This window comes from Panthera tigris, chromosome A1 (assembly GCF_018350195.1).
Source record: "Panthera tigris isolate Pti1 chromosome A1, P.tigris_Pti1_mat1.1, whole genome shotgun sequence".
NCBI classification, from domain to species: Eukaryota; Metazoa; Chordata; class Mammalia; order Carnivora; family Felidae; genus Panthera; species Panthera tigris.
In genome coordinates this window covers 229,851,436-229,867,039 of record NC_056660.1, presented here as the reverse complement: position 1 = coordinate 229,867,039, position 15,604 = coordinate 229,851,436, and the positions used below count along the sequence as shown (strand labels likewise).

Below are 15,604 nucleotides of genomic sequence, written 5' to 3'. Positions count from 1 at the left end.
ATCAGCTCTCCCCATCGGCTCTCCTTTCGAGCTCCCTGCCCCAGCCCCACTGGAGATGAGGACCCGCAGCATGTCCATAGGGGGGGTCCCATTGACCGCTGGAGGAGACGGGGTCTTGAACTTGGAAGCTGGACTTTAGTCTTTCACGATTTCCTCCCTTTCGTTCTCCGGCTCAGGAGGAATGGGGTCCAAATTTCTCCTAGGTTTACCCATCCTGGGAGCAGGACCCAGCACCTGTCGGGCTCCGATCCAGATGTTTGGCAACCAGAGGACCTCACTGTTGTTCCTCCCACTACTGATGCCTACCACCCCTGGGATGGCTTCTGTGCATTGGCAGAGCAACGTCTGCCCTCTTCTGTGGGGAGACAGAGGAGCCTGGCGACGGTCGGGGTTGTCAGAGGGTAGGGGATGGATGCAATGTGGAAACGGCAGTGGAGCGTTCTGCTCTTCAAAGATCGGTGACGAAGGGGCGCCCAGGTGGCTCGGTCGGTTAAGCGTTAAAAAAAAATTAAAGACGGGTGGTGAACAGCCTAGAGCTTGGTGTCAGATCAATGTCACTTTGCCAGCTTCTAGCTGTGTGAGCGAAGCAGGTTATCTACCGCCCCGTGCTTATGGAATATCAACGGTGACAGCGTCTACCAGGTAAGGTTGCCGTGAGTCCCTGGCACATGGCAAGTGCTCAGTAGATGCGAGGAGGAAGGTGATGGTGAAGATAACGGTGGTGGAGGTAGTGGTGGGAAACAGGTCTCCTTGGATGCCTTTGTGATTCCTGAAACACAGTGTAACTCTGGTTAAGTCTCTAGAGTTGAGACAAAGCACAAGTAATAAGTGCTCTGTTATCATTTTCTCATTCTGTTCAGATTACCTAATTGTCCTTGAGGAAAATACTTGTTTATCAGACTGATGCTGGTTCTCTTTCTTAGACATTGTGATGGTTTCTGCCTCCGAGGTAATAATCTTCTGGTTGTGGTGGTGTTTCCTAGGATGACTTTTGGGGGGGATCCTTTTAAGATGCTAAGGGGCTCTATGAGGATAGTTCAAGAACCTATTAAGTTGACAAAAATTTGTTTTAAGGCAGGAAAAAAGCTTCAGCTGTGAAACCCACACAATAAGTACATGAAGGGCTTCATTAGTTATCTTAACCCACTTAGCATCCTCCCGGGGCCGTTAGAGGTATATGACGTGACGTTATATGTCGTCTGAGGGGGGTTCCTGATTATGCTTTAAGGAAATCTGACTTAGGATTACTCCAGACATGGTTTCCTAGGTCCGTTGGTTTGTTTGGGTTGTGATTTTTGTTCACAGGTCCTTTCTACTCCAAAATCTGCCCAATCTACACGAGTCTGAGAGCTGGTGCTGGCCAGGATGTGGGTTTCTCACATGGGTCCTACGGGCAAGGATGGGTGTTCACCCACCGTGCTCTGCCTTCCAGGTTGCAGGTGCAGAAGATCCAGGGACCACAAACCCTTGGGCTGCCTTTCTGGCTCTGGCCTGACACCAACTCTGATGTTGGGTAATTCTAGGGACTGGAATTAGGATGAGTCTTAACGTAACCGAAAAAGCTGCTCATTTGTGCCGAATGACTTCCGCACTCACACAGGGCTTCCCCGGTTAGTGATGTCACCCTGGCAGATAGGGTTTCTAGAAGTGACTGAACCTGAAAGTCTCTAATCAACTGATGTACAGAGGCTGAGGCATCATTGGCACCGAAGGTGGAGACTTTTGTGGTCAAGCACCTGACTTTTGCAAATGCCTGTTCCGTCTGGCGCCCTGAAACGTGTTTTCCAGCCACCTTGTGATGTCATCCAGCTGTGCATGTCGCGGCTTAAGAGTAGAACCGACTCACTGGACATCCTCACATCTGAGGGGTAGAAAGGATGTCAGCATCGCACGCATGGAGTTGTGGGTCAGAAGCGGCCGCCTCCCCACGAGGTCACAGCTGGTCTTAGTCCTTCCGTGACAGAGAAGGGCTTGTGGAGGGTTGCTGGTGGGTGTGGAGGGTGGGGACTCTGCCAGGAGACAGGGACGTAAGGTGTGGCCGAAGTCCCAGCTGAAGGAGAGCTTCGCTTACACAGCTTTCTCTTCCCTCCACATCATGCTCCGAGGCTGGCTCCATAGACAGATGCCGTCTCCAAGTTCACCCTTCACCCCTCTGCCGTGTGTATGAACTCCGAGGCTCACCAGCTTGAGCCGTACGTGGTCCATTTTGGAAAATAGGCTGCAGTCATTTGGAAAGAGGTTTCTAGACCTTCTTATGAGAATCTTTAAGTAGCTGAGCCAAAAGCCTGTGTGTCTGTCCTGCCTGTTCTAGGTGAGTGTGCCGAGGGAGCCACGGGGGACATTAATCTCTGCTGTCCTTTGTATCGGTGACTGAGAAAACAGCCGTCATGCTGTGCGCGCTCCCTGAAGGAAAGGGCTTGCTTTATCTAAAATTTTCCATTGCATCCAGGAGCGGATCTGAATCAGGGTGGTTTGCTATTTTCTGCTCCAGGGACGGAAAAGCACACAGAAGCTCCAGCTACTTTAGCTGCCTGTACCAAGCATGCCCTTGTCACTGAAACACATATATTTTTTTTTCAAGAGTCCAGGATGAGGGAAATTTGCCTTTAATTATGTAATTTCATTGTGAGAAGTCATGGACTTCTAGAACAGGACCATTGAGGTTTCTCAACCTTGGTATTGTTGACATTTTGGTCTGGATGATTCTTTGTGGTCGGGGCTGCCCTGTGCATTGTAGGAGTTTGGGTTGCACCCCCCGCCTCCACTCGCTGGATGCCACCCCTAGTGCCCCTCTCTTCCTCCCCAGTCCCCGGCTGGGACATTGCCGAAGGTTCCCTGGGGGTAAGATGCCCCCCCCCCCCCCCCCCCACTGAGGACCACAGCCCTAGAGATAATGAAGACTTCGTTAGTATCCAAGTACATTCTGTGTTCTCACTACATAGAGTCAGGATGGTTCGTTTTTGTCTGTCCTCTTGGCTGGGCCACGGGGCCTAGATATTTGGTCGAACGTTATTTTGGATGTTTCTGTGAGGTTTTGGTTGAGATTCACGTTGAAATCGGTGGACTTTGAGGGAAGCAGAGTGTCCTCCACAATGTGGGTGGGCCTCATCCAGTCGTGGGAAGGCCTGAGAACAATGAAAGACTGGCGTCCCTCCGCAAGAAGGAATTCTGCCAGCAAATGGCCTTTGAACTTGAACTGCACTGGCTCTTCTCTGGGTCTTGCACCTGCTGGCCTACCCCGCAGATTTTGGACTTGCTGGCCTCTGTAATCATGTGAGCCAATTCCTTAAAACAAATCTCTTTATCTATTTCTCTGGCTGGCTATTCTATCTATCTATCTATCTATCTATCATCTATCAATCTATCATCTATCTATCATCTCTATCTATGTATGTATCTATTACCTATCATCTATCATTTACTATCATCTATTACCTATCATCTATCTATCTATTACCTATCATCTTCTATCTATCTATCTATCAATCATCTATCTATCAATCTATCATCTCTATGTATCTATTACCTATCATCTATCATCTACTATCTATTATCTATTATCTATCTTTCATCTATCATCTATCTATCATCTATTACCTATCATATATCTATCTATCTATCTATCTATCTATCATCTATCTTCTATCTATCTATCTATTACCTATCATCTATCATCTACTATCTATCTACTATCTATCATCTATCTATCTATCTATCTATCTATCTATCTATCATCTATCATCTTCTATCTATCTATCCATCTATCTATCTATCATCTATCTATTACCTATCATCTTCTATCTATCTATCTATCTATCTATCTATCTATCTATCTATCTATCATCTATCTATCTATTACCTATCATATATCTATCATCTATCTATCTATCTATCTATCTATCTATCTATCTTCTCTATCTATCTTCTGTCTATATATCTATGTATCTATTACCTATCATCTATCATCTACTATGTATCTATCTATCTATCTATCATCTATCTATTACCTATCATATATCTATCATCTTCTATCTATCTATCTATCTATCTATCTATCTTCTGTCTATATATCTATATATCTATTACCTATCATCTATCATCTACTATCTATCTATCTATCTATCTATCTATCATCTATCTATTACCTATCATCTATCTATCTATCTGTCTATCTATCATCTTCTATCTATCATCTATCTATCAATCTATCATCTATCTATATATTACCTATCATATATCTATCATCTACTATCTATCTACTATCTATCTATCATCTATCTATCTATCTATCATCTATCATCTTCTATCTATCTATCTATCTATCTATCTATCTATCTATCATCTATTACCTATCATCTATCTATCATCTATCTATCATCTATCTATCTATCTATCTATCTATCATCTATCTATCATCTTCTATCTATCTATCTCTCTATCTATCTATTACCTATCATCTATTATCTATCTATCATCGTCATCTTCTATCTATCTATTACCTATCATCTATCTATCATCTATCTATCTATCTATCTATCTATCATCTATCTATCATCTTCTATCTATCTATCTATCTATCTATCTATTACCTATCATCTATTATCTATCTATCATCTGTCATCTTCTATCTATCTATCTATCTATCTGTCTATTACCTATCATCTATCTATCTATCTATGTATCTATCTATCATCTTCTACCTATCCATCTATCATATCCATCTATCATCTATATCTATGGTCAGCTACCATCGTCTCCTGTTCTGTTTCTCTGGAGAATTCTAACTAATACAACTATTGAGGAAATTTCAAGTCCTCGGAGTTTCACAGCTCACCACCACCACCCACTCACCCCCTCTCGACTTCAGGAGCATATGGCCGTAGACGCCTCCTGGGACGGTTATGAAATGCCTGGGATTTTTTGGTTTGGTTTTGCTTTTGTTCTGTATACTGCAGAGGCCAGCAGGATACAAAGTCTTGGGGGGAATAAAAAGTTTACTTTGGGGTTTGTAGAAAGAAGCATGTAACCAGCATGGCAGCTGTGACGTTCGAAAAAGCTGGAGAACAGCAGAAGGGCACCGCCGGCCGCGGAGGCAGGAGGCAGATGTTTTCGAACTAATTCATTAATTAAAAACCTGCTGGGTCTGGCGATCTCTTTCGTCCCCTACCAGGTCCTCCCTCCAGCCCTGCCCTTTCTTGGGGTGCCTGAAGGCGGTATCTGCCCGGGCCGGGCAGCGCCCTCCACTTTGCTGGTGGTCGTTCCTCTGTCTCCAGTGGTTTCCGCTGTTTCCGGTTGCTTTTGTTCCCGCCACGGGCCTGCCGCACCCTGAAGCTTGGCTCCCAGTGCGCGCTGGCTCCCTGTGCCCGTGCCTGGCTTGTGAAAGAACCCGGATCAAGGATGGGGAGAGTGTTGTTCGGGTTTGGGCATGTGCTCGTGCACCCCTGAGTCGGCACTGGGGGGTCATAGAGCATGGGGTTCTCGAGAGGCCTATAGCAGGGCCCCACCGCCTTCGCCCTGTTTCTTCGGGCTCTTAGTGGTGTTTGCTTTAACCGGGCAGAGTCTCGTGGTGTCTCTAGTCTTGCGTCCTAAATAACAGCCATCGTGATAGTGATGATAAGTTAAGATCGACTGAGTGCTCACCCCTGTCACACGCACACAGCCTCATCTGGGAAGTTCAGGAAGGTTTCCTTTGGCAGTGATAAAGCTGAGGCCCAGAGAAGAAAAGTGAGCTGCTCAGGTACGGAGTGGAGAGTGGCACATGACCTCAGAGGGCCCACGCTTGCTCTGGGCTCCGATGACGGCCGGCACAGCTCCATCAGGGGCGGACCGTGGTTTGAAGAGTGGAGTCGAGGCGGGCCCCCGAGTGGATGGGCATTGGTGCCACCGGCATGCACCTGAGGACGGGACAGGGTGTAATATGGCCCCTGTCTTCCTCCCTGGACCCAGAGAGGGACTGGCACAGGAGGGGATGTGTTGAGAGTGGGGAGCTGATCTCCCCAGACCAGGCCAGGGCCTCGCAGGTGATCCAGAAGGGCCCAGAGATGGGGTGGGGGGGGGCGGGCGGGGGTCTGCTTCTCTACACCAGGGGAGAGCGCAGGACTCTGGCTCCGTGGGTGCCCCCCATAACCTCTTGCGTCTTGAATCAACCCAATAACACTTGTGAAAGTCACAGGGGGATTTCTTGCTGAAACCAGTCAAGGGGCTGAGCTTTGTACTAGGGAGACATGAGCCCAAACAGAGCACCATGCACAGCAGGCAGGAGCTAGGGGCAATGCAAGCTTCCTTGACCTCTGGGTCACATCTGTCCTAGGGGGTCCTCAGGGTCCTAAGGCTCTACCCCTCCCTGCTGTGCTGATCATTAACCGAGCCTCTCTGGCCTCCTCTCTAATCCCAGACACCGCCTGGATTGGCACTGATCCGGCCCTCCTTTTCTGCAGTCTTCTGTCCCTGCTATCCAAAACCTCCACGCCCTGCCAGCACCGTCTGCCCATGTTGGGGGCTCTGTTCTTTTGAAACTGGTATTAACCAGCTATCTAATGAAACTGGTATCTAATATGACCATAGATGTACCAGTATCAATGATCTTTTCGTATTCTTGCAAAATTGCAAAACCCCTTTCTCTGCGTACACAGCTTGCCTCTCCCGCCTGCCTGGCACCTTGGGCTCACATCTCCATTTTGTCCCCAGCAGCCCGTGCCCACTGTCTCCGTCCCCAGGCCCCACTGTCACCCCCACCCTGGCACCACCACACGCCTCGGCCCCTCCTTGTCGGAGCCCTGCTCAGCAGCTCTGCACAGAGGCCCCACACGGTCTGCCGCTCCCCTCACCTCTTCTCCAGGATGGCACCTGCCCCATCATGCCGTCCAGGCCCCCGAAGGCCGCACGGTCCCCTCCTCGTGCCCTCGGCATCCAGCCACGCCTGTGGTCCTGTTTTGGCAGCTCCCTTTCTGCATGGGATTTCTGTTCCTCGGTCCGGCGAGCACCGCAGAGTGGGGCCCGATGCTGAGGAGGCCGTGGCCCTGGGGTCAGAGGATCTGGAGTCCAGGCTCAGCTCTGCCACTTGTTAACATGGACTTAAAAAAAAATCATTATCGAGATACACTTCCCACACCAACAATCTGTCCATTGAAAAAAGTGCACAATTCGAGGGGCGCCCGGGTGGCTTAGTTGGTTAAGCGTCCAACTCTTGGTTTCGGCTCATCAAACCAAGGTCGTGGGTCACAGTTTCGTGGGTTTGAGCCCCGCGTCGGGCTCTTTGCTGACAATGTGGAGCCTGTTGGGGATTTTCTGTTTCCCTCTCTCTCTGCCCCTCCCCCGCTCACGCTGTCTCTGTCTCTCTCAAAATAAGTAAATAGGCTTAAAGTAAAGCGCACAATTCTGGTTTGGCATATTCACAGACGTGTGCAAGCATCTTCTCAGTTGACTTTTGAGTATTTTCATCGCCTCAGGAAGAAACCCTGTTCCCTTTGGCTCTCACCCACCTCCCTGTCCTCCCTGCCCCCACCAGCCCAAGAGCCATTGTCTCTAGATATTCTCTAGTCTGGGCCTTTCCTATGAACGGAACCCCATAATACATGGTCTTCTGTGCCTGGCATCTTTCACTGAGCATAACGTTTTTCTTTTCATTTTTTAAAGTTTATTTTTTGAGAGAGAGAGAAAGAGACAGAGAGAGAGAGAAAGCACAGGCAGGGGAAGGGCAGAGGGGAACAGAAGATCCAAAGATCCAAAGTGGGTTCTGTGCTGACAGCAGGGAGCACGATGTGGGGCTCGAACTCACGAACCGTGAGACCGTGACCTGAGCCGAAGTTGGATACTGAACTGACTGAGCCACCCGGGCGCCCCTGGTTTTCAAGGTTCGTCTGCCTTTAACCTTTTTATGACCAAATATTCCGTTGTACAGGTATACTATGTTTTGTTTATCTTCAGTCGATGGACATCGAGGTTGTTTGCACCTTTTGACTATTAAGAACAATGCCACTAGGGGCGCCTGGGGGGCTCAGTCAGTTAAGCGTCCAACTTCGGCTCAGGTCACGATCTCACGGTTCGTGAGTTCAAGCCCCACGTGGGGCTCTGTGCTGACAGCTTGGAGTCTGATTGGGATTCTCTCTCTTTCTCAAAAAGAAACATTAAAAGAAAAGAATCATGCCGCTAATGAGTGTTTGTGTACACACATTTGTGTGGACGTATGTTCCCATTTCTCTCCGTGGCTGCAACCATTTCACATTCCCGATAGCGCTGCACGAGGGTTCTGATTTCTCCACATCCTTGCCAACACCTGCTGTCCTTTGACTTTGTTGATTTTAGCCTTCCTAGTGGGTGCGAGGTGGTCCCTCACTGTGATTTTGATTTGCGTTTCCCTGGTGACCGATGATCCCCAGCATCTTTTCATGTGCTTGGTGGCCATTTGTATATTTCCCTTCGACAAATGTTTGCTGACAGTGGCTTTTGCCACTGGGCACTGGGCTTCAGTCTTCCTGTCTGTGAAATGGGACAGCCACCACCGATGGAAAACTCTCATAGGGAAGAAGATGTGGGATCTGGAAGCATGTGGCTCTAGACTGAGGACATGGGCAGAGACAGCTGCAGCCTCACAAGCCGGGACCAGGGGACAGACAGCCTCCTGTGGCTGGAGGCACAAACCACGCCCACGCCTCTCCCCTGCCGCCTGCAGACGGGCTTTGACTGCTCCCTGGTGGGTAATCTGCAGCGGGTAAAGCATTCTTACAGCTAAGTTTATTCAAAAAAGCGATTTACAAAATAGTCAGTGTGAGCCGGCAGGGAGGTTTCTGGCTTTTCAGCACATGGTTGATGCTCTGGGTTGAACTGTGATTCCCCAAAAGCTATGTTCAAGTCCTACCCCCCAGCATCTGTGAACACGGCCTTATTTGGAAATAGGGTCTTTGCAGATCAAATTCCTTACCATGAGGTCATACTGATTAGGGGGAACCATTCAGTGGTTCAAGTGTCTAAGGACATTGTTCCATGATGGTGTCCTTAGAAGAAGGAAATGTGGACACAGATGCACACAGAAAAGGTGTCCACGTGACGACGGGGACAGAGATTGGATTTATGCTGAACCAGCAACGCACGCCAAGGAATGCCAGCAGCCATCAGAAAGGGAAAGAGCATCACCCAGGGCCTTCCCAGGGAGCAAGGCTGGGCTGACATCTCGATTTCAAGCTTCTAGACTCCAGAACCATGGAATAATAGATTTCCATCGCTTCAAGCCAGCCAGTTTGTGGTACTTTGTTAGGCAATGATGTGGGGAAAATGTAGGTCACAATGATGTTAATAATAAAGGCCTGGGGACAATTCTGTTCCATGTTGGTTGTGTTTTGCATTTCTGTCTTTTTACAGCGTTTTACAGAGCCCGACTCCCTGCCCGGTGACGCTAAATACGTGAGACCCTCATTTTGTTCCCAGTCTCTTAAGACGAATGTGCTAATGCAAACGGCAGCTCCAGAGGAGACACGAGGGCTAAGGAAAGGCCAGGCTGGTTGGGAGATGCCTGTCAGATGCCTGACACTCAGGTCCTCACCTGAGGGAGGAGGAGGCCCCGGGTGGGGAAACTTTAGGGGACCGTCCCAGTTCAATCCCAGGGTCAAACAGTTGTGCTCTCCTCCTCCGCACAGGGTTCCCGGAGACCTTTGGAGAAAGGTGAATGTCTTTTTCAACAAAAGCTGCTCACAGCCACCCCTGGGCTTACTACTAATTCCTTCTTAAGTCTGTCCCGAAGGGCCTCCCTAGCATAGGGCCAGCTGCTGGGCTCAAGTAATATGTTTTAATCAGCTGCATTAAGCTTTCCCATTTTCAGACATTCTAAAGTAGCTGATGAGACTCAAGGTGTCAGCTGTCCAGAGGTTCGACTTTGTGTCTGGGCAACAATCTGTGAAAGTATCCATAATGTGGGCATGTGCCTGATTCTAGTGAAAGCGTCGGGGAGCCCCTGTAAAATGTAAAAGAAAAAAAAATCTCTGAAATATAAGAAAAAACAAACCATGAGAAGAAATGCGGGACTTTTATTGCAATCGTTAATAATCTTGAGGTTAACAATTGAACTCATTGAGGAAAATATTTTGCGTTTAATGATTTAGAGCCCAGGGCTACATGCCAGAAGTAGCTAAAAGTACACGAGAAAAAATGCACCTTGGGAAACAGCCCGGCACCCGGGGCGCAAAACTAAAAAGTATCAAGGAAAAGGATGCGTCTTAATTTCTGTAGCAGACGGTACAACGGTCCGCCCAGGCCTGACCCAGCCCTGGGAGGTGGCTGCTTACTCACTGTGCTCTGCGACATATGCCCCCCACCAGCCAGCTCCCCCCCCCAACGCCCTCCCCCCCCTAGTCTGCAGCCCTGCAAGCCCCATGATACCAACATCTCCGCGGCTAAGAAATACTAGATGTGATGACAGGGCACCTTGAGGGTTATTCGCTGGCCCTCAGCAAATCAGCGAGCAGAGAAAGCAAACCTGCCTTTAGAAGGTGAAGCAGCGCTGGGCTCCCCCCTCGGGGAAGGGCGAAGGGCGGGTCTGATGAGGTCTGATGAGGTCACGGTGCCCAGCTGGCAGGTGCGGCTTTGGTAAGGACATCGGCGGCGCTGGCCTCCGGCAAACATGGCCGTCGGCGGTGGCCGGTCAGGGCCCGGACGGCACAGCATCCGAGTGGACCGGCCCTTTGGCTTTTCGGAACAATAAAGCACTCGACCGCCGTGAGCCCAAGAGCCGTCCAGGGCCGCTCCGGGCAGGAAGGACGCGCTGCAAGAGTAGGACCGTCCGGCTCGCGCAGGTGAACGGGCCCGGCAAACCGCACGCGGGCAGAAGAAACTCAGGGCAGTGGGATTGACGGGTGTTTTCTAGCTCACGTGGAACACGGTGTTTCTACCTTCTTCTAGGCAGAGTTTCATCTGCTCTTTCCACAACGTTCTTGCTTTGGTGTTCCAGAACCAGCTTTACGTCTACTCCTCCCCCGGTCGGTGGTCACTTCTAGAACTCAAAAGCGGCTCTAGAGGGGATTACGAGAAACGCAGGTTTGCCTGATTGCCCTGCTGGAGGCGGTCTGGATCGGGGCCGTGCCGGGTTTGGGACGCACACGGAGATCTCATTCTGGAGCTGTTCCCTTTGCACAGACTGTCTACGATCTCCTTCTCCAGAAGGTGGCTCCTGGGATTCAAAAGCCATTTCAAAGACGGAAGCTTCTCTTTGGCTTTTCCCAGGAGTACCTGGTGTCCCCCTACAGCGACCCCCTGTCACACGGGAAGGAGAATTCAGTAACGCTGGTGCCACTCTCAAAAGCCTGCCTTGCCCTGCCTTTCTGAAACGCGCCCCTGTGATTCTGAAATGCGTCCCCTAGGTGTTAAGACGCATTGTCCTGTTACTAAAAAGCATGAAATGGTCCACTTTCCCTCCAGCCTTAATCTAGTCCTCCCAAATCTGCGCCCTCGACGACCGCTGACGTACAAGTAAAGCTGGGCTTTGAACACTTCACTTAGGTCTCGGCAAGTTCTGCTAAAGGCACGTACAGGGGCACGCTGACCCTCAAACGACATCAACCAGGACTCCCTGCAAATGAGGTTTGGGGTCAGATCCTTTCTAGTGTCAGACACGGAAATTTAAGGCAAAGGACGGGGGCGCTTCACTTTGTCTTAGATTTCCCAGGGGAGCAGCGGGTTGAAGAAAACGCCAATTGTCTCTGCCGGGGAAATACCAAAGGTCGGGATATCGAGGCACTGCTGGTGGGGGCGCTGGGGCCTCGCTGTTCACTTGCGAGGCTGCTGGATGTGCTGGGTTCTCGGGGAGGGGTGCTTGTCCATGGAGGCGTGGGGCTTCTGGTGAGCCACCTGGGCGGCCGCCGGCGGGAAGTCTTTGTCGCCCTGTCGGGAGACAGAATGCACCAGCTCACCAACACCGAACAGCGGGGTAACGCAAGACCAAAGCCCCCGACCCCACGTCCTCTGGCTTCCCCGTAGGGTGGGCAGTGGGCTGGGGAACCTGCTGGCAGGTAGAGGGCTGTCTCCTGGGACCGTGGGGGTCCTGAAGCTGTCTGGGGTGCTGAGGGGGGCACCCAGAGGGTGACAATGCTGTCTGCCCCCCTTGCCATGAGCTCAGGTCTCCATACGAGTCACTCAGGACTAAGCCGGTGTTGGGTGGCTTTCTTCTGCGAGAACTGTGACCTCTACATCCAGGGACAAAACAGAACCAAATCCAGTGTCCTAATTCTGATCTGCTGCCATGGCCGAGTCAGGGCACTTGTTGGGAAGGAGACACAGCCAGGGCAGGGCTGAAAGCCGTGAGATGAAGCCAGATCCAACCTGCTGAGTCTCACAGAAGGCACCCGGCTGTTTGTCGGGGAGGAAATGCCTTCTTGAGACAACAGTGCATGTGTGATGGTGGCTGGGGCCCAGACCACGGCAAGCAGGCTGGAGCCCTGATGTGCAGGGGCTGAGCTGTCACCATGGGTGACTCTGGCCTTGTGTCAGCATTTAATTTTCTTTTGTGTATTTGAGGAGCCACCTGTGTGTCCCCCGGGGTCCTGGGGCTCCGTGGTGAGCTGTGTCCAGCAAGAGCATTTTCTTAAGTCCTCACGTGCTAAGGGCTTGGATGTGCTGTGAGCCACAGGGCTGTGGTTGGCACTGCTGTGCCCTCCCTCAAAGGAGAGTGTGCTGCTGAGTCATTAAAGGAAAATGTTGGGGGGCACTTGGGTGGCTCAGTCGGTTAAGCACCCGATTCGGCCCAGGTCTCCATCTCGCGGTTCACGGGTTCGAGCCCTGCGTCGGGCTCTGTGCTGACGGCCCAGAGCCTGCAGCCTGCTTCGGATTCTGTCTCTGTCTCTCTCTGCCCCTCCACTGCTCACACACACTCTCTCTCTCTCTCAAAAAATAAACATTAAAACACATTTTTTTTTTAAAGTTGGGTTTCACCAGAAGTGGGGCTCTTGAAAAGTAAAGGGTGTAGCAAAACCACCCGTGAGTTTAGTCTGGGGGCGGCAGACATTTGTGGTAACGGGCCAGACAGTAAATATTTCGGGCTTCGTGGCTCAGCTGCCACTGTAGCAGGAAAGCAGTGTAGACACGCATGAATGGGTGTGGCCGCATGCGGCTAAAACCGCATCCACGGCTAAAACCGCATCCACGGCTAAAACCGCATCCACGGCTAAAACCGCATCCACGGACACCAGGATGTGAATTTCATGTCATTTTCATGTGTCACAACAGCTAACTCTTATTTCGATTCTTATTAAGTCTTGTTTCGCTGGGGAGCAGCCGACCCTGGTTGAGTCGAAAGAGAAGGGGGAGCACGAGGAAGGCGGGGGGCAGGCAGCTCCGGCTCCTCTGTGTGAGCCCTGCTGGCAGTGCTCACCACACAGTGCTCGCCGTGGAAGCGCTCCACGGACATGACACAGCCTCTGGACCAGGGGCCTCTGGGCCCCGACAGATGAACGAATGGGGTCTAACAAAGACAGGAGGAGTCCCACAGCGCACCGAGGGCTTGGCGGAAAGGCTCTTACCCGGGCGATCACACCGGAGATGAACACGGTTGGTTTGGGCGGGCTGCAAGACAAGAAGGGAAAAGGCGATTTCAGGGAACAGCTCACAGAAGTGGAGGGAGGCAGGCAGCGTGAACTGGAGGAGGTGGGTTTGGGGGAGTGTAACAGACGGTGACCCGGGAGGAGGGAGGAAGGGGCAGCCGACCTCCTCTAGTATCGCATCCCACCCCCCGCTGGCCATTGGGGTCCTTCTCCTGAGGCTGAGTTCGGGCAGGAGCGGGAGACCAGCAGGCAGCAGGTGAGTCCTGTGCTTTCTTTTGTTGTCGTTCGGGGGGCTGTCCCCAAATTGAGGCTGGGGCAAGCCCAGGTGTTTCTGTTTCAAGAGACGATGGACACAGGTGCTTCCCGAGGCAGGGAAGAAACAGGGTCGCCCTGGGCTGAACTCGGAGACCCCCACTAAGGAGGCATTCTTCCGGGGCCCTCGCAAGGTCCGCGGCTTCTTTCTGGCAGCTTCTAACGGGTGAGATCCCAGAGCCGATGCAAAAGCTCCTGGCCCCTAGGAGACCCAAGTATTAAAAATGCAGGGTCCATGAGAAGCTATTGTCATTTCTTAACATCTCAAGTCATATTGAACCCGCCCACCTGTCAGCAAGACTGGGGAGGTGGGGGACAGGACCAAAGCAGTAACTGTGCATTGCGGAAACGCAGACAAGTTCAAACGTGCTGAAGTCAGTTGTCATTCTACCAAGTGGAAATGATCGCAGTTAATAGATGGATATCCATCCCGTCTTTCTTTCTGTGGACAGACACACTTGTTTTCATATTAAACTTCCTACAAAAGAGTCAGGTTGTTTTCTGTATTTGGGATACGCCGAGCACACTTTCACGTTAGCATACACTCTCCTGTGCATTTTCAAAAGTGGCTGCACGTCATTTAAAAACATGAGAACACAGTTCCAGGGAGTATACAGCTGCGCGCCCCCTGAATGCCTCCACCAGAGGTGAGGGGACCGGGGAGCAGGAGGTGAATACAACGCCAGCCTGGCAGGGAGAGGGTAACTAACGGGGGGTGCGGGCGGCTCCGGTGGGTGGACAGCCTTGCTGGGCAGACAGAGGGGGGTCCATCCCGTGAGCTGCCCAGCTCGCCTCCCACCTGCTCTGCCGGGCATCCTGGGAAGGAAACCACTTGTCTTAGCTTTGTTTTGCCGCAGGCAAAAGTCCCAGTATTCGGTAAGTCCACTGTTTACATCCCTAACAGTTGAGCTAAAATACCCCAAATTTCCCCAAGTGATTTCTGTCACTTCATGAGACTAAGAAACTTCAAGTCTTACTAAGCAGCACAGAAACGTCCCCTACGTGACTGGTTTTATTTCGCTCTTGTTGTGTGCTTAAATGGGTTGGATTTTTTTTTTTCTTTTATTACACATACGATTTGGCTACAGGATCAATAGCCAACCAGAGATGAATGAGTTCAACGCAAGTGTGAGTCCCCCATGTAGTGTATTTGGATTCTAACATTTCATAAATGTTTTAGAAAGGAATATGGTCCTGGCACCATAAAACTTTCTTACATTTTGAATGTTCCTTTAAAAATCTAGGAAGAGGGGCACCCGGGTGGCTCAGTCGTCGGCTCAGGTCATGATCTTGTGAGTTCGAGCCCCGAGTCGGCCTCTGTGCTGACAGCTCAGAGCCTGGAGCCTGCTTTGGGTGCTGTGTCTCCCTCTCTCTCTGCCCCTCCCCTGCTTGTGTTCTGTCTCTCTCTCGAAAATAAGATTAAATAAACCTTAAAAAAATTAAAAACAGATAAAAAATAAAAATCTGGGAAGAGTCTAAAGTAGGGACGGTTCCATTTCGTCAACTAATCACACGGCATCACCTTCCAGGGAGGCACCGCCATTGTTTTGTACCAAGAGTGTATGATTGCTTGAATCATCTCCACTTTTTTTGGTTTTGTAACCTCAGCCAAGGCTCTTAAAGGCAGTAGAGACAGCTCCCTCCCCTCAGCAAGAACTGGGTGAGAAAGTCACCCACAGAGAGTGAATCTAGTCAGAGTAAATACACAGTAGAGTGGCTTCCCTGGTCCAAAGTGAGCCCCAAAAGGTGGCTGAGGAAGCGTGAGCCAT

At 50.7% G+C, this 15,604-nt stretch overlaps 1 protein-coding gene across 1 annotated transcript in view; it reads right to left on the bottom strand.

Moving 5' to 3' along the window:
• Positions 1–9,999: 9,999 nt before the first annotated feature.
• LOC102955938 (death associated protein) overlaps positions 10,000–15,604 on the bottom strand; it is a 63,762-nt gene continuing 58,157 nt past the window's right edge. Inside the window, exons 3-4 of the mRNA XM_042997537.1 lie at positions 13,503–13,545; positions 10,000–11,868 (exon numbers count right to left, since the gene is read on the bottom strand). Of these exons, the coding sequence (XP_042853471.1) occupies positions 11,755–11,868; positions 13,503–13,545 (157 nt within the window). The 3' untranslated portion in view covers positions 10,000–11,754. The remainder of the gene's footprint in view (positions 11,869–13,502; positions 13,546–15,604) is intronic.